This window comes from Schistocerca serialis, chromosome 7, assembly GCF_023864345.2.
Source record: "Schistocerca serialis cubense isolate TAMUIC-IGC-003099 chromosome 7, iqSchSeri2.2, whole genome shotgun sequence".
NCBI lineage: Eukaryota > Metazoa > Arthropoda > Insecta > Orthoptera > Acrididae > Schistocerca > Schistocerca serialis.
This window is the reverse complement of record NC_064644.1, coordinates 215061590-215081002: the sequence shown is the minus strand read 5'-3', so window position 1 is coordinate 215081002 and position 19413 is coordinate 215061590. Positions and strand designations below refer to the sequence as shown.

The 19413-nt window shown below is 37.2% G+C and overlaps 1 protein-coding gene across 1 annotated transcript in view; it reads right to left on the bottom strand.

Annotated features, from left to right (window-relative positions):
• Window positions 1-5717: 5717 nt before the first annotated feature.
• LOC126413339 (probable E3 ubiquitin-protein ligase HERC1) overlaps window positions 5718-19413 on the bottom strand; it is a 722413-nt gene continuing 708717 nt past the window's right edge. Inside the window, exons 71-72 of the mRNA XM_050083249.1 lie at window positions 13639-13792; window positions 5718-7226 (exon numbers count right to left, since the gene is read on the bottom strand). Coding sequence (XP_049939206.1) covers window positions 7023-7226; window positions 13639-13792 — 358 coding nt within the window. The 3' untranslated portion in view covers window positions 5718-7022. The remainder of the gene's footprint in view (window positions 7227-13638; window positions 13793-19413) is intronic.

Sequence of the window (19413 nt, the reverse complement as noted above, 5' to 3'; positions counted from 1 at the left end):
TATTACATATTATTCAGACATGTCTTGAATGATGCATAGGGGAGGGAGACGCAATTTAGAAAATGCACCTAACATTGATAAATGAAATTTCTAGTTAAAATTCGTAATTAAATTAAAACATTGATATAAAACATTTAGTGCACGCAGTTTTCATCAGAGGGCACCTGAGATGTGTTTTCTGCTTGTGTACAAAAGGCTCAGTCTACCTGCAGCTACACTGCCACCTGCTTATTTGGGTACAATTTTATGAATTTTAAATATTTCAGTCTATGTTATCTGCACAACAAGTCATTTATTAACATTTTATTTTATTCTTAGATCTCAAGATGATCATTACATGTGATCAGAACTAGTTATCAACTGTGATCATTTGCAACTGAGACTTACAATAAGAATTTTAAACAAAAAGTTGAATAGAAATCCCAGGCATTAAACCTCAATGAATACTGCGTTGAACAGCTCTTCAAATTTATCAGACACAGAAACACAGAAGGTAGTGGTTCTGACAATGTACAAGCCATCAACAAGAAATGTTTTCAACTTTGTTAATCAATTATAGAAAGGCAATAATAAGACATAGTAGAAATAACTGATACATCATTGTATGTGGAGATTTCAGTATTGATTTCATCTCATAGTTCTTACTGAAGGCCAGTTCAAGTTATTGATGTCCAGCTTTAGTTTCAACCCCACAGTAACAGCTGGGTGATTGACCATAATAGTAAAATACCAGCAATAAAGCAGCCTCACTGATCAGGTTTGAGAGAGGAAAAGTAAACTTAAGCAATTATCAATTTTGACTGAGTCACATTATTCAAGGAGAATTAACAAAATGAAAAGTGATAAACTGAAGGACACACTGTAGATGAGAAATTTAATTTTTAATTATTTCCTAAAAATGTTCTCACAACATTGTGAATCCCATTTTCATTTATAATTGGTCAGGGAAAATTACAGTGGCAGCCAAGAAAAAGTTTGGCTAACGCCTAGGATGAAAGTATCTTGTGCCTTTCAAGATTTGAAATGCACTACACACAGCGTTGTCAAATTCTTCAGTGTGTCATCAGAAAGACAAAAACCTTGTATCATTAAAAAAATAACAACAGTAACGTGATGGCTTTATGTTGCATGAAATGAATTAACTTGGTAAGGCAAATTATACTGAACTCCCCCAACGACAGTAGCAGGGAGTCAGATGATATGAAATCGAAATCATTGGTTACTAAATTCAATAAATTCTTCCTAGCTGTACCTGAAAACATGAGAACAAAAAATTGTCTATCAAAAACAGAACCATTAGACTTACTTACACATCATGCATACTCCACCATCAGACATCAGTTTTGCCAAATTATCTGTTAGATCACAAAAATCATTAGATGAATAAAAAAGCGCTAAATCTTCTGGCTGTGGTGGGCTCTCAGCCAAATTACTAAAATCTTGTGCTGACTTGGTAGTGTCATCTTTGAGTTATGATCATAACCAGTCAATGGCTCAAGGTTTATTCCCTGAAAGACTGAAGCACACAGTAGTAATACCCATTTATAGACATGGAGATAGGCGACTGACCTCTAAATGCAGACCAATCTCCCTCCATCCTATGTTCTCCAGCTTTTTGAGAAGGTAGCTGGGAAAAGAATAGTGAAACTTCTTTCTGAAAATAACCTTTTGACGACAGGTCAGTCTGACTTGTCTACTGAGAATGCGATGTATGAACCCATGAACTCAATTTTAGTAGAACCAAGCAATAAAAATTACCCTGTTGGCATTTTCTGTGAACTTGCCAAGGCCTTCAATTGTAGAGATCGTATAAGTCTGTTACATGAACTATGATGGTAAGGCATTTAAGGCCTTCTCCTTGCATGGTTGGTGTGTGAAACAAATTACCACTTTAGCATATGATGCAGCAGGAATAAGGATTAATTTGGAGTGGGAGAAACAAACGTGGTACATCACAAGGTTTGGAGCTTCACCTGCTCCTGTTCTTGGTCTCCATAAATGATTTACACAGGACATTTGAGGACTCCTCAAAATGTGTTAGCTGATGATATAGGGATACTAATAAAGGATGTAAACACATCTGTACAGACACAGGCAGGAGAATAATGGAACAGGCTTATAACTGGTCACAGCCAACTGCTTAACCCTTCATCTTACAAAATCTCATATTATGCAATTCCAAAGTAATAAAAATGACTTACAGGTAGTGCAATTGGTACTCACCAGATGAAGCTCCATGTGTGGAGTTCCTGGATAATGACCTGGGGTAGCACAAGTGTGTGGCTAAGTTAACCAAAAATCTCATTTCTCTCCACCTTGCACTCAGAAATCTCTCTCTTCTTGTGTTGAGTGGCAGACAGGACTATGCCGTGGCATATGTTCTGGGGCAATATAGCTACACAGAAAAAAAGTATTTGTTCTGGAGAAGTGTGCAATAAGAACATTGTGTAAAGTTGGAAACTGAAAACCTTCCAGAAGTGTTTTTAGGGACCTCTGCATTTTTGCCCTGTGTCAGTACATGCAGTGCCAATGGTATTTATGTTTAATAACAAGAGTGATCTTTGAAGTGAACTATGCAATTCACAACCACAATCTATAAGTAAAAATAATTTTCATGTAGACTACACCTTGTCCTCTGTGGTCTTAAATGGCATTTACAACTAATTACTGTTAGCCACTCCTACAGTTTATCATAATGTTTAGACTCAGGAATGAAAAAACCAAGTAAATTTGCTTTTGTATTATATATATCTATTACATAGATCTTGATTTTGTCAGTATACAGACAGCTGATAATGGTCTGTGTATAGATGCATACATGACTTGTTTGAAGTATTATAAGAGCAACAGCAATGGCTTTTTTTCAAAGTTGCTGTTTTTCCCCAATAAACATATAGCAAAATCATCTACTAGTGATTAGGATGATTTTCAGTGTAGACGAGTACTAGTCATAATTCGTTATTAATATACTTTACAGAAGTAACCAGCAGCATATTACCATGCTTAACACTGGCAGGAAAACAGTTGTCATTCCAAATGGCTTCCATTCATCTTATAATGGATAAATACAAGTCCTGTGTGATTTTCAAAGTAACCTTATACTGTTTCCTTACAAAAATAATGGCACGTTCGGATAGTGACGACAGAGGTGGATAGGAATCATGCACCCTTCTCTCTAAAGTAGACCACAAAGGTTCAATAATATTAAGATCTGGCGACCGTGGTGTCCAGGAAACAGGCACCACAAAACCAGTACAAGCTGTATGAACAGAGGTCCTGTCATATTGGGACACATCACCATTGGAGAACAAACACTGTAATGTGGGATGGATCCAATCAGCTAAAATGGTCATATAATCCTTGGAAATAATGTGACCGTTCTGAGTAAGCATGGGTCCCATGAAATACCATAATATGGCTGCACAAATCAGCATTGAACACCATTATGTTTCATTCTTGGGACATAAACTCAGCCAGAAGTTGTAAACAGTGTGAAACTAAACTATGACCAAATGACATTCTTCCATTGCTCCACAGGCCAGGTTTTATGGCTTGAGTACCATGTTTTCCTGTTAAAGGCATTTGCATCACTGATCGCCCTTCAATTCACAGATTATGGAGGTCCCTTTGAGTTATTTCGCCACTGAAAGGGTTGGTGAATGCAACATTAAGTTCTAAAATGAATACTGCAACTGTTGTCCTCTTATTTCTTCCCTATCCTCTTCAATAGCCATGCATCACAATCACTTGACACACACTTTCGTCCATGTTGTGACTTAGAGTATGTATGTTGTATAAATCTTCTGTATGGGCCTCTCTAAACACCAAACACTTTGGCTACCTTGTTTATGGATACACCTACCACACGAATACCAACAATTTGCCCACATTCAAATGACTGACCTTCAACATAATGCACTCATAACTACACAGAATAGTTTTCTGCCCACAACTGTCACTTCTAATGTAGTGAGGATAATGCACAGGTGCTGTTCATTGTCAAACGCAACACTGCAACCTGTGTACTTGGCTAGCATCTTCATTTACATTCAAGCACACCTTTCTCATGGTGTTTCCATATTTTTGTCTGACCCCTGTATAACTTCACTTGTTTCACGTCTACTTTATGATGGGATTCATGGGAAAAAAATGTGTGAATGAATCACTGGTGAGTGAAATGAATCTTTTGTTTAGCTATTTGTATCTGGTACTGTGCTACAATGTTTTGTTAGAAGAACTAAATCATCTGCAAATGCTAAACAGTCTATTTTGAGATTGCTCTTTTCTAACAAAATTATACTCCACTTTCAATGCCAGATTCTCTTAAATTCTTTCCCCATTCTCTGATCATTTTCCCAGGTATACTGTAAAGCAAAATTGTAGGTAGTTCATTAACTTGTCTAAGTTATGTCTAAATCTCAAATAGGTCTGATGTTTTTAGCTTAGATTTTGTATTTTAATACTTTATGGAGAAGTGAGTGTTTTCTAACTTATCCCAAATTCTTCCAGAGCTCTGAATAAAGTGGTCCTGCCCACAGACACACTAGCCTTTTTAAAATCTACAAATGTGTACCACGAACAATACGAGACTGGAATAGAAGGGAGAACCGATAGAAGTACTCAAGATACCCTCCGCCACACACCGTCAGGTGGCGTACGGAGTATGGATGTAGATGTAGATTTTATCACAACACATTGACAAAATTGTACAGGAAATTTACTCATACCAAACATGTTAATTATTAAGTGCATTGATATTGAGTGTCACCCTGGCTGTGGTGGTTGTTGTTTAGTTAGAGAAGGCAGTTACTTAGCCTGTAACCCATATTGAAACAAGTGGAAATATAGAAAGCTGCCACATGCACATTATTCCTGATTTATTTGAAGATGCTGTACCTCATCAAAGTAAAGGCACACGGTCATCATTCATCAGCCCCCCCCCCCCCCTTTGGGGTTACATTAACCTCATTTTGCTGTTAGATCACAGCACATAAGATAAATTTGCAACTAGAAACAACTGAATTATGCAGACTACAGACCAGTTTCACTGAAGACAATTTTTTTTGTTATACTTTTCTAGCTGACTTGGCAGATCCCTTCAAATAATATTTCAGTTCTTAAATTCAGTTTTGACTTTACCACATTGTTGAAGTTTCTGTTTCAAGTTTAGGCTGCATGCAAACTAATGTGACATGCTCTTTTCAATACCTCAGTTGCCTTCATACAAATTATCCCATGAGCAACTTATTCCCCATAAAACCACTTTGTTGCAGGTTACCTGTCCTGCTTTGGAAATAGTTCTCATTCAATGTAACATTACTGCTGGAAATGGTGAGCTGACATACTACTACTAAAAATAAATAAATAAAATATGTCTTCCAGCAAGAGAGGAAATGTTGGAGGATAAAAAAAAAGAGTAATTTTAAATGGTTTGTTCCAGTATTTATTCAGGAACAAGGGTCAAAGAAGACAGAATAGAACAGAACATGATTAATGAAAATCAGCAATTGGTGGTTTTTAACTTGCAGCCCTAATATTCTTATTTAGAATCAGAACTGGGCATTGACCATGTCTAAAAGCACAGTCTAACAATATGCAGCTTATTTTATGTACTAAGTTTTATAAATTTATCTGAACTGTCACACTTGAGTTTTAAGTTTTTATCAATAAATACTGCCTATTATGCTTAAAAAAAGAATACTGAAATGAGATACCAATGGAATGTATGAACAAGTTATGTATTTTTACTCACAAGTCATGTCAACACAAATGTAAGTGTACATTTTATTATTATTATAAACAAATAGTTGGAATCACAATGCAGCAACATTAATATTTTTGGCAAATATCACTCATGAACTATCAGGTACTGCCTGCCATTCCCTATTTCCTTTCTACTCTGAAGTGTACAACTGATAAATTGTTAGGAATGTAGTTTAACAATAATGCATTCCATCATTCGTAAGATTTGCATTTTACAGAAACATTGTGATGCTAACATTGTCTTTTAATTACAAAATAAGAAGAAAAAATTACACACACACAAAACACCAAACGATGTCAAGTTTTGCTCACAAAAAGTGGGAATTTAACAAACAGTACAACAATTCTATCTCAGACATATTTGCACATGTGTGATGAAGCAATTCAACATCACCTAGCATTTTCGGTTATATTAAGCTAAAAATGAATCACAGGCATTCATCAGACAAGACAACTTTCAAACTTTTAGTGGTTGTTTTTTAAGTTCACATACACAAAAACAAGACTTGCTGTATGTTACAGAAATTAACTCAGTAAACAACAGCTTCTTACTTTTATTATAAATAATGCTTACATCTCATGACTCTCAACTGCATACAAAATTATTAAAAAAATTAGTTCTGTTCAACTTCTCTGCACATATGATCACTTGCTAAAGTAACCTGTCTCACTTCCACTTCATTATTCCTTCAAACTGTGTTAAAAATATTATTATTACCATTTTGTGTGTGTCAGACAATAGTAGGGTGCACAACAGGCTCTCTGGTTAATACTCAGAGGAAAAATTATGACAGCTGCATAAATTTGTGACTTTCAACTTAATTAATATGTGCATCTGGATTTTGTACTATTTACTCTCAAACACAAGGGTGTTACGCAACAGCTTCAGGTGCGAATCAAAACAATGCAGTATTTTTGTCAGTAATATGAAATAATATGGACTGTTTATTTAGTTTTTGAATTTACTCCCTACACGTGAGATGTATCTTACACTGGAACAACCTGGGGAGAAAGACAATAGTATCTTAATGAAAATGACCTTAACTTTCGCCATCAAAGAAGTATTTTGAAGTGTATGGAACTTACTACTAGCTACTTCAGCAAACACAAAGAATGTCATCCTACAGGTTGTAACAAATTTAATCAAAATGAGACTTCAACATATCACAGAATGATGATGGCTTATCATCATAGCATGTCGACAAAAACACAGCTCATAAATTCTTGACGTTGGCTCTGGTGCCTCCACATCAGTCTTTTCAGTACTCATCATCTGATCCATGACCTACATCAGCATTTCTACCCAACATGTAATTGTCCATATCAATTGATCGACAGTTATTGATTGCATAGCGTAATCTCTCTGCCATTATTTCTTGACTGGTATAAGGAGGAAGCCGGAGCTGAAAGAAGCATGTTTGTGCTGTAGGGAGGCCATCTGGTGCACGATCTACCTTCATCACCTGAAACGCAATTAATTAAAACTTCAGTAGGAATGACATATTGTTTACCATTGTACTGATCTCACCACTACCACTTATTAAATCCTATGTAAACATTAAATACACTGCAAAAATACCCATAGTAACAGTGTGGCTGCCATATAGGTTCTTTATATGAGGGTTGGAACTTTAATAGTGGGGTCATTCCATGTCAAATCAGCCAATTGTACTACATGATTTGAGTGATGACCTCTTCGATTTGGATGAATTTTTTTTTCACGTAATGTACCCACTAACACTAGTTTAAATTTGAGATTTCAAATTTTTCTGATCTTTGGTTTTTGATCAAATGATGTTTGTTTTAAAATGCTGTAGCTCAAAAACTGTACAACCTAGAGAGCTCAAACTTGTGCCATTGTTTTCCTCTAAAAATTCCCTTCAATTTGATATGTAACCTAAACCTGAAAATTTTAAACTATTCCAAAAAAACATTTTTTGAAATTTCCAAAATACATACCCTCGGATTTCTTTATAAAAATTATGTGTGTTGTTCAGTCTAACTGACTACATGCATGCAAAATTTCGAGATGGGATCTCAGTGGGTTCTTGTATAAAATAATATTTTACTACCGCAATACACGCTAGTGAGGTGAAAAGCAGACTATTTCTAGGCTATGAATACTAAGGTAGGCCTATGTAATTCTAACAAACTTAAATTATTATGTTAGCCTTTTTATGCAACATTACCCTCTTATTGTTTCTTAATTCATTAAATGATATAGTGTTGTTTTAATTTAATGTTCATGATTCTTTTAACTATGCATCATAAGGAAGTGAACACATTTTAATTGGTAATCTACATGCTACAAGTTAAAATTTTGAATAAAGCCACTCACCTTCATCCTTATTTGTAAATGGCAGAGATTATCTTTTTCTTAGTTTTCCAGTGTTATTTGTAATCATTTACAACAAGTTCCTTATATCAGAAATTGGCATATAAGTAATTTCACTTGGGAAAAAGATTAACTTGTTGATATCTGCATGGATAGAATTGTACTTCTAATACCAGTTGGTATTTACAAAGTTAATACACATGGTATTTATACAACTTAGTGTTTAGTGAGGGTAGGTGTAACATAATTTAAACGTGCTTCTTTTATGAACTTTTAAGAACTTTTAAGATATTTTTCCAAAGCAAGAGAAGACAACTTCATTTCTTTAGCACTTAAAGTGTAGGTTCTTGCCGTAGCTGTTGTTGGATTCGCTGTTTGTAAAAGAGTGTTTCCTGGTACATCTAATATATCTCTTGGCTGTGGATAGTAAAAAGACTGGGCTGGACCCTTTGGGTGTAAAAAATTTATTCAGTACATGTCACTGTATTTTTCTTCAATGCATCCTAGCCACCAAGAGTCGTCATATGCTACTGTCACTAAACCAGCAGTAATATTTTCAATATGTGACGGTGTTATTTGGTTCAGTGTTGTCACATATTCAAGAGACTCATCCAGACTAAAATGATAAGGCTTGACAGTAATTTGACTCTTTGTGCAGGGTTTATATGAGTGAAACTTTTGTGTTCCCACAATCGCTTCTGAGTCACTAAACCGAGGAAGTAAGTATCCTTTGGTCAGTTCATAGTCCCCTGTTGCGCAATATTCAAAGTAAATGTTTTTTATGTTTTTCATGGCAAATACATAAATTGATTTGGGTGTTAAGATTTGATGGTTATATGGCCTTTGTAAGCTGGCTTTAGCAGCTAGCCGCTTAACAGTTCCGCCAAGGCCATCGCATGTGCTTTTGCCATGGGGTGTTGCAAAGAACTCCCACTCTGCCTCAACTTAAAATCAGTTTTATGCAAACACAAATTAAGGAAGTTTGTCTTATTTTTATATTGTGCAGCACTGCCATCAGAAAAGTAAATAACTTTTTAAGTGCAAAAGGCAAGTTTTTCTTTATGATTTCTAGCAGTTTTTTCTGGAATACATAGAAAGTGACTGCATTATGTTTCAGGCAATCTGATATGAAGACATACTGCAGATGTTTTAGTTTTCCCTCCCATTTATAATATATGATGAAAGGATGCAGTGTAGCTTCCCCGTTACATCAATATGGCCATAAGTGAGGTAGTGGCCAAAACTAGAGCCCTGACCCTATATGAAAATCTCACATTTTTTAATAATAAAAAGTGAATGTTGTATAAAATCGTAAGATTCTTAAGTTATTATTTTTTTATATATTTTATTCTCACATTAAAATATCATTTAATGAATTAACAAACAATAAGAGGGTAATGTTGCATAAAAAGGCTAAAATAATAATTTAAGTTTGTTAGAATTACATAGGCCTACCTTAATATTCATAGTGTAGAAATAAGTCTGCTTTTCACCACACTAGTGTGTATTGCGGTAGTAAAATATTATTTTATACAAGAACCCATTGAGATCTCATCTTGAAATTTTGCATACATGTAGTCAGTCAGACTGGACAACACATACAATTTTTATAAAAAAATCTGAGGGTATGTATTTTGGAAATTTCAAAAAATGTTTTTTTGGAATAGTTTAAAATTTTCAGATTTAGGTAGCATAGTCATGTTACATATCAAATTGAAGGGAATTTATAGAGGAAAACAATGGTGCAAGTTTGAGCTCTCTAGGTTGTATGGTTTTTAAGCTACAGCATTTTAAAACAATCATCGATTGATCAAAAACTAAGGTTTTTATTTTTATTTTTAAACCCTTTAAACTCAAAAACCAAAGGTCAGAAAAATATGAAATTTCAAATTTAAACTAGTGTTAGTGGGTACATTAACTGAAAAAAATCCATCCAAATCTGAGATATCAAGGTTCAGACTGTTAGTTGATTTGAGATGGAATGACCCAGTGGCAACTATTTATTTACAGCTCATACAAAATAGATACATGTTTCAAAGTCTTACTAACCTTCAAAGTAGTCACCAGTATTGTGTATAACTTGTTGCCAGCGATGTGGAAGTTTTAGGGTATTCTTAGCAGTGCCAGTTGTGCTGACAGTTCGAGTGGTGCAGTCTATTGCCCGACAAATTTGTAGCAGTTCTGAAGCGAATGCCGTGAAGTGTTTCTTTCAGTTTAGAAATCGAGCTGAACTCACGAGGGCTTAAGTCAGGGGAGTGCAGTAGGTGGTACAGCACTTAGCAGCCCCATCAGTCAAACAAATCAGTAACAGCTTGCACTGTATGTGCTTGAACATTATCCTACAAAATGATGGTCAGGTTCTGCAGACAGTGTCATCACTTCTGTTTCTATGCTGTTCATTTTTGGAACACAGTCTATGACCAGCTCAGAGACGGAAGTGATGAAACTTTCTGCAGGACCTGACCATCATTTTGCAGGACAATGCAGTGCAAGCTGTTACTGATTTGTTTGACTGATGGGGCTGCTAAGTACTATACCAGCTACTGCACTTCTATGACTTAAGCCCTCACGAGTTCAGCTCGATTTCTTAACTGAAGGAAACACTTCATGGCATTCGCTTCAGAACTGCTACAAATTCATTGGGCAATAGACCGCACCGCTTGAACTGTCAACACAACTGGCACTGCTAAGAGCATCCTACGACTTCCACATTGCTGACAATGGGTTAAACACAATGCTGGTGACTACTTTGAAGGTCAGTAAAACTTTGAAACATGTATCTATTTTGTACAAACTGTAAATAAATAGTTGCCACTATTAAAGTTCCAACCCTTGTATGTAGTTCTAGGTGCCAGGTGAAATAATGATATAATTTCTTAATTATTCACTGTACATTGTACTTATACTACTCCAACTTTACTTTTACTTTCCAAATTTGTTTTACCTCACTTAATTGGTGGTTTTGTTAGTCTTTTGTTTATGGAACTGACCTCAGCTCAGTTCTCCTACGAAATCTGTCAATGGAGCAGAAGGAGGTGTCCACTAATAAATGCTTTAGACTCCTCTTAAACTGAACTTTAACTACTAATAAAGTTTTTATGGCTGCAGTCAAGTTACTGAAAATGTGTGTTCCTGAATAATGGACTCCTTTTGGGACCAAAGTATAAGCGGTGATCAGAAAGTTTCTGTTAGAAGGCTCATACAGTTCAGAATCGGTATGTCAATCAGGCAAAATCCACATGGACACCAAGTCAATCATCCCATTGATGCGCCAGGTTGAAGATACCCGTTTGGTGAAACACCATGTTCCGCGCATGAGGTAGTCTGTAACTGCCTGCTGCACACCCTTATCTGACAGGAACCATCCGTCCCTGAAGGCCTTTTTCAAGGGACCAAATACATGACAATCACACAGAGAGAGATCAGGACTATATGGCAGGTGCTTCAGAGTCCATCACTTCAGCTGGCATAACTTCCCAACTAAAACATTTGCGGTATGGGAATGTGCATTATCATGAAGCAGCAGCACCCCTTGGTGCACCATTCAATAGACGTGCTGTCCCACACACATTCTTCATTCTCCGGCGTATGTCTACTGGTGTTTGTCCTTCGCAGTCAAGAAAGGAGCAGCAACATGTTAGGTCCTGTTATGATGCATTTAGCAATAACATTGCCATAGTTCACTTTTCCACATTTACTACACCCATGTTGGAAAGGCACAGGTGCCACCTTAATCCCTTGCCTACATGTCGATACTTATATACTCGCATTGGAGTCGTGCTGTGCTGCATATACACTTCAGCAATGCCCTCAAATGGAAACTCTTTGACCACCTCTTATATGTGACTTTGTGCAGATTATTCTTATTTCTAGTAATGACTCCATGAACTGAGCTGGCTAAATGTCAGTGTAACTTTGTACACATCACTGGTGAATATGAAAACGATTTGAGTTGCAGTTCTCTCTGACATGTAGAATGGCCACCACAATGCCTTGGTGTTGTTGGTGTTCAGCGTTGTTACCATGCCTGGTAGGGTATATATGGGGTGTGAATAGCATCAGACATTGAGTATCGCTGTGAAGGTCTTGGAGATGCCATACACCCATGTGAGACAGCATTATCAGCACCTGACAGAGGTAGAAAATGGCCTCATTGTAGTCTTTATTTGGCTGGCTGGTCAGATTGTGCAAGGTTAGAGACTAGCACCAGATAGATTAGGGAATTATCAACCTGTGCACAGGCTGTTTAGATGGCCCTCACTGGCGAGCACAATGCCACTCTGGGAAGAGGTTCCATTTTTCCAGTGTTTTGGAGAGGCACAGCAATGTTACTCCTGACGTGATGGTGGATGTTACTCCTAGCATTACAGTGTGATGGGCCATTGGGTATGACTTGAGGTCATGGATGGTAGTGATTGAGGGAACTCCGATGGCACAATGATACGTTACAGACATCTTGTGTCCTCACGTTTAACTTCTCATGTGACAATATCATGGTGCCATTTGTAACAGGACATTGCTCATCCAATCATGGCGTGTGTCTCTATGAATTATCTGAGTGACATTACAGTACTCCTGTGGCTGGCAAGGTCCCCAGATCTGTCTCCAATAGTACATATGTGGAAGCAGAAAATGATGTTTTTATGACACTATTCGCAACTAAATCTGTGCATGCATTCAGGTCAGAGGGCATACAATATCATACTGATAAGTGGGCCCATAAAGACACGTTCTTGGTAAATTTGACTTGACTTTGTAATGACTGACATAAATTCACATATCCAACTCATGAAGTTTCACTTCATTTCCTCCACCCCTTCAGGTTGCTTAACTTATATTTTTTGTCAGACAGTATATATTGGAAAGGAGTAGTTGGTATCCACAGTTCTGCGAAAAGGCCTTTGCTGGACATTCTTCAGTTCACACCACAAGTAATTCACATTATATTATCTTGGCATAGGAAAACAGCCGAGTTACCGCAAGAAATGACCCTTATAACATTATGAAGTGAATCTTTCCCAACTGTCTGACAATATCCGCATTACAAACAAAACTTTGATTATGTGTTTCAGCAGTTTGTGGTATGACACACCTGAACAATTTATTATCAAACTGCAAATCCAAGAATCTAAATGTTATTGTCTTATATCTGCTTTTTGCCATATTTTAGGCATATACTGGGAGGGAGTGGAGATGAATTTGGATCATTCTAAGTTTTCATTTTATTTATGTTCTTACACTCACTATCTCATCTCATCACAACTTAGTATCTAATTGGCTCCGTCACCAGGCACACAGTTTTTTAATGACTCTGCTTTGGATAGCACACATCCTCTTGGTGAGTCACACACATCTAATATCTGCCTTGGTTTTTCCTTAGCAAATGGATTATCTATTTCTAAGGCCAAATGTTAAATATGAACAGAAAATTTTGGTATTGTCTTTCTAATAACAAAATGTAGGTCATTCAAAATACACTGTCACACTTCTCTCCAACAAGAACTTATTTAAGTAGTATCAAAAATGTACTATAACCATACCTGAAATCTTTGAGACAAATCTGCAAGATTGGCAGGCAAACGTGAACGCCCAGATACGAATCTCATAAACAGCACTCTCTCAGCACTGCTAAATCCTTCAAGTATTTCCCAAAGCCACTTTACAAGGATATTGTTCTCATCCAGTTCTCTGTATCTGTGGAAATATTTCAAACATTTTATAAAGTTCAAAGGTGTTATGAGTAGAACTATAAAACACAATAATAACTGGGACCTGCTTACAAAAAAGACACACTTTTTTATTCACTTATATTACTGTGTATTCTAAAATCAAAAATATTGATCACTTATAAGAGGAGTGCACACAGGAATTCCAACATGCATCAATCTTCCTGTCAGTCAGTTTAAAAATGTCAGTTTTATTTTTTGCTTCACTGGTGTAAATTTACATGCTGGTGTCTTGACTGAAAGAGTGAATAGTAAAAATACAGCCAAAACAGAAACCAATGAAACTAAAATCACAGAAAATAATATCGTAATATCTTGTATGGGTGACGTGCTTATGTAATACTTGTAAATTGGAGGATGAAAGGCAAAGAAAGGAGCAAAACAAAAAACAATATCCATAGTGAAAAACTCCTTTGCCACACTACATACTATGGGGAGGGGGGATCACGAGTCATACCTGGGTAGCTCAATTCGTCAAAGCATTACCTGTGAAAGGCAAGATTTCGAGTTTAAGATACGAGAAATGTGATAATTTTGAAATGGGTTGTGTGTATCAGCTGTGTTGACAGTGTTTTATTGCACACACTGTAGTTCAATGAACTCCGCAGTATACACACTTGAGAATTAACGTGTTTCCAGCAGCGAAATAAAGTGACTGCAAAAAGAACCTTGATGTAGGCGATCAGCATTCTTGACACCAGCTTAATAATATTTTTTAGTATGGCTTGAGATACTGGAATAGAAAGACATGTTTTTGGAGCAGATCTAATAGTACTGTTGCGCAGCAGTCATTACAGAACTAGTTAGTGAATTAAGTTTATTTACACGCTGAGGTGCAATATCTTGTGAACAGAAATAAGAAAGTGGTTCTTTTGTTAAAGAGAACTATATAAATAAACATTTATTCACGAGTGAGCAGTTTCATCATTTTAACAACTTTGGAAATTTGTGCTTCAAACTTTACACACATGCACAATTAGACATGTGTATCTGCAGCTTCATGAGTGTTAGTTTGAGCCTGCATGTGGTCCAGTTCCATCACAATAGGACATTTTTGCATTGGGACTGTAACTTATTAATATTTTCTCTCCCGACAACTGAGTCAATTACATTCATACACTTCTGAGTGTGCTATGAGTGTAGGTGGTCATCTACGTCTAACGTGAGAAATAAACTTAAATAAGCTTTTCAGAAGGGCGATGCGCAACAGCAGTAGAGCGAGGTGTGGAGTGCAGAGGCTACAGCTTTGCTACACTTAATCGTTATGGTGACTGTACAAACCTAGAGCCTACAAGTAAACTTGTTAAACATACAGATAGTAGACAGTCCTGAAAGCTTCGATCCATTTAAAGTCAGCACTCTTAATTAAAGGGAAAAACTTTTTTGTGAAACACATTAACACTTAACTTAATGTTCAAGTAATATTCATTCCAACTTTAACATTTCACGTTTAATATTCATTGAAGTAAATCACCGTTTAAATTCTTCTCCCTTTGTTTTTCTGTTGCCACACAAAAAGTGGCAACACTGTACAGGATGGTCAGTAGGACTTTTGGCGGAAATTTGTATATTTCACAACTCATACAAATACCTGGGTGTAACACTTTTTAGGGATATGAAATGGAATGATCACATAGGTTCAGTCTAGGGTAAAGCAGGTGGTAGACTTCAGTTTATTGGTAGAATACTGGGGAAGTGCAATGAGTCTGCAAAGGAGATTGCTTAATAATCACTCATGCGACCCATCCAAGAATATTGCTCAAGTGTGTGAGACCTGTACCAGATAGGACTAACAGGGGACATTGAACATACATGGAGAAGGGCAACACAGATGGTTACAGGTTTGTTTAATCCATGGGAGAGTGTCAGAGAGATACTGAAGGAACTGAAATCGCAGATTCTTGAAGACACACATAAAATATCCTGAGAAAGTCTATTAACAAAGTTTAAAGAACTTGATTTAACTGATTACTCTAGGGATATACTTCAGCCCCCTATGTATCACTCACATAGGGGTTGTGAGGATAAGATTAGAATAATTATGGCACACACAGAGGCATTCAAAAAATCATTCTTCCCTTGCTCCATATGTGATTGGAACAGGAAGAAACCGTAAACAGTGGTTTGCAGATTATAGATGTAGATGTACAGTGTGTAATCTCTGTTTTGTAAATTTTGTTTTGTGCTTGCTGTGGAGCTGGGTATACTTGTGTAGCTGAACAGCATGGTCCGTCACAAACTATCTTCCAGACCCAACAATTATTAATACAAGCAAGATTAGCAAATTGCCTTTGACTGTAGATTCCTGTACCAGTCTTCTAAGACACAAACTCTTTAACAAGAACATGTGATGTATTGAATGTATCTTCTAGTAGTTAGTGATTTGTAGATACATTATAGTACTGTGTGTTATATGTGTATTATATTTCATTTTTGTGTACTGTAAATTCAGTGTAAGGATAGATCAGGTGCAAGATTTGTGTATTGTTACTGGGGTATGGTAAGGACTTGTGCTTAGTTTTACAGAACGCAGAGTGAACAGCAATTGGATGTTCAGCCAATAGCTACTACTAGGTTGAACATGGAGCCTTTAATGGAAATACTGAACAGATTACATCTTTTGGTGACTCAAATAGACAAAATATATGAGATCAGAGTGAAGATAGACGAAACAGATTAACTAACTGCAACTGGCTACTACTGTGAACGAAGTAAGTACTAATCAATATTAGAGAAGCAAAGCTGCTATTCACCATATAGCGGAGATGCTGAGCCGCAGATCTACGCAACAAAAAGATTCTTACAATTTCGGCCATTAAGGCCTTTGTCAACAGTACACACAAACACACACACACAACACAGACACCCCCCCCCCCCCCCCCCACACACACACACGCAACTTGCACACATGACTGCAGTCTCAGGCGACTGAAACTACACTGCAAGCAGCAGCACCAGTGTATAATGGGAGTGGCGACTGAGTGGAGGTAAGGAGGAGGCTGGGGTGGAGAGGGAGAGGCATAGTACAGTGGGGGTGGCGGACAGTGAAGTGCTGCGGTTTGGATGGAGGGTAGTGGTGAGTTAGGGAGGGGGGGTAGCAGAAAAGGAGAGAAATAAAAAGACTGGGTGTGTTGGTGAAATGACGGCTGTGTAGTGCTGGAATGGGAACAGGAAGGGGGCTGGATGGGTGAGGACAGTGACCAATGACTCAGCATCTCCACTATATGGTGAGTAGCAACTTTCCTTCTCTAACACTGTTACATTCCATCCTGGATTTTCCACTGTTTGGTTGTAAGTATTAGTCAGGGTGACATAAATAGTAAGGTGGAAGATATCATGACTAAGCAGGATTTGGAGTAGATAATATCACATGTAACAGAGATAGCCCCACAGCAAGAGAGAATGGCACTCGAAATCAAACTTTTGCGGGAATGTCAAGGTACGGCTAAGTCTGCAGTAGATCAGTTGAATGCACAGATTGCTACCATAGGGTTTAATGTAGAAAAGTTGATGAGCATCAAAAACTTTTTTCTAGAAAACTTGAAGAATGGCTACAATTAAAGAGAAGCAAGTTGAGACTCATGTGAAACAAACTATACAAGCAACTGTAGATAGTTTTACTCTCCAGTACCGAATGCAAAATAAAGGAACAAATAGGTCCTAACTTCGTCCAGTGGAGGAAGCAGATTAATGAGTCAGTGAAGAAATTTTCAGAAGATGTAGAAGAGGACCAAGAGGCGCTACAAACACCAAAGGTAGAGAAATGTTATGTGCAAATGCCACAGACCTACAGCCCCATACCAAGCACAATACAAGTAATTGGCAAGTGTATCAAGTACTCACAAATTGCAATTCAGATGCTGCTACAGGTGTACTGTCACCAACAAGCCTATATGTGACCATGCTCATGGAGATAAATTACTCAAACACAGGTAGTTTCAGCCATTCACTGATGAGAAAAAATCTGTAAATCTAGTTCTGATGAGAAAAAATCTGTAAATCTTGTTGTTTTCATATGAGGATTTCATGGAGATTTGCCAAGAGCATGGACTGAAGCTCACAAAATTAGCCATGTGGTTGGCTATTTCCAAGGCGACCCTACGTTATGGGCTATAGGTATGGTTGAGCAGTGCAATACTTATGAAGAGTTTGAAAGAGCTTTTCTAGCAAAGTTTTGGTCATGTAGCAAACAAGAGAGGCTTAAAGAACAAATGTTTAACTGAGAAGTCTTCTCTTACAAAAACAGATATTTAAGATGGTATTGGGATGAGACAATTGCCCATAAATATTTGCTGTGCATATTAAAATAAAAATTGCTAGTTGAAATCAGGGACAAACTCATCCATGCCAATGAGTATAATGTCGAAGAGTTCTTGTCAGTATTAGAATCAATAGAGCTGATTCAAGAGGACATTAAAGTTATAGAAGGACCAATGAGTAATAATATGCCTGGCTCTAGTCAGTACAACAGCTGTGCATGCAATTATAACAAAATGAGTGGTCAAATAGTCAACAGTAGTAACAATAGTCAGCCACAAGATCACCAATACAGAAATGATAGTCATTACCATTATAACCAAGCACATGGAAAAGGTTCTAATTTTAGGCCAAATAAGAGCAAGCATAACTGACCAAACTGTAGGTTCAACCCAATGTATTGGAACAACAATAATATGAGCCATAACAAGCACTGGAATCAGACAAACAGTCAAATGTCACAATCACAAACATGGATGCAAACTGGCAGGAACAGCTGCCAGTAGTCAGGGATATGACTGAGAATAGTGCTCTACAATAGGGCACTACGCCGTTAAACTACAACATGACCACATAGTGCCCCAGAGGTGCAGTCTGTGAGGACTACAGGGCTATCAACAGAAGGTTAACGTCTTCCAATATAATGAAGGTGTTGACTTGAAAGAAGAGCTCTGTGCAGACACTAACCATTCTAGTCGAGATGGTGTTGGATATGGGTGTGCTGGTTAACGAGATCTCTCACAGTTTTTCTGGCAAACTATCACTTAAGGAAAGATTGTCCCCTCTTCCACCCGCAATTTTAGGATAGTTGATGCAGTTGGCAGCCAATCATAATTAATAAGATACGGTCAATGTTGGTAGTTGAACTTGGAAATGTGATGAAATGCATGTTCCTTGTGATAAATAAGTTATCAGTTGATTGTATTGCTGGTTGGGAAAGCATTTGTGAGAAGGATGAATGTATCAACTTCTCGACAGGCAAATTTCTATTTAAAATAGATGGTGCCAAAGTCCAATTAGACCTTCTCAGGCAGCGGACTAAGCACGAATGATATTGCAGAGGGCACATATTAAATTGATTATGGACAGCAACTGTAATTACTCCATGTGTATTAACAGAGATACGACAGCTCTTAGATTAGAGGGACAGGTCTGTAAGAAATTAGAGAAGAGCCAACACACCTTAATCTAGATCAGTTAGCCAGCTTAATGAACAGTTACTATGAGGTCTATGAGGAAACGACTGGCCATGTAAAGGGACAAAACTACCACCCTGAAGTTAACTCACATAAGACTTTCTGCCTTTCTATCCAATCTCCTGGGTAATCTGCA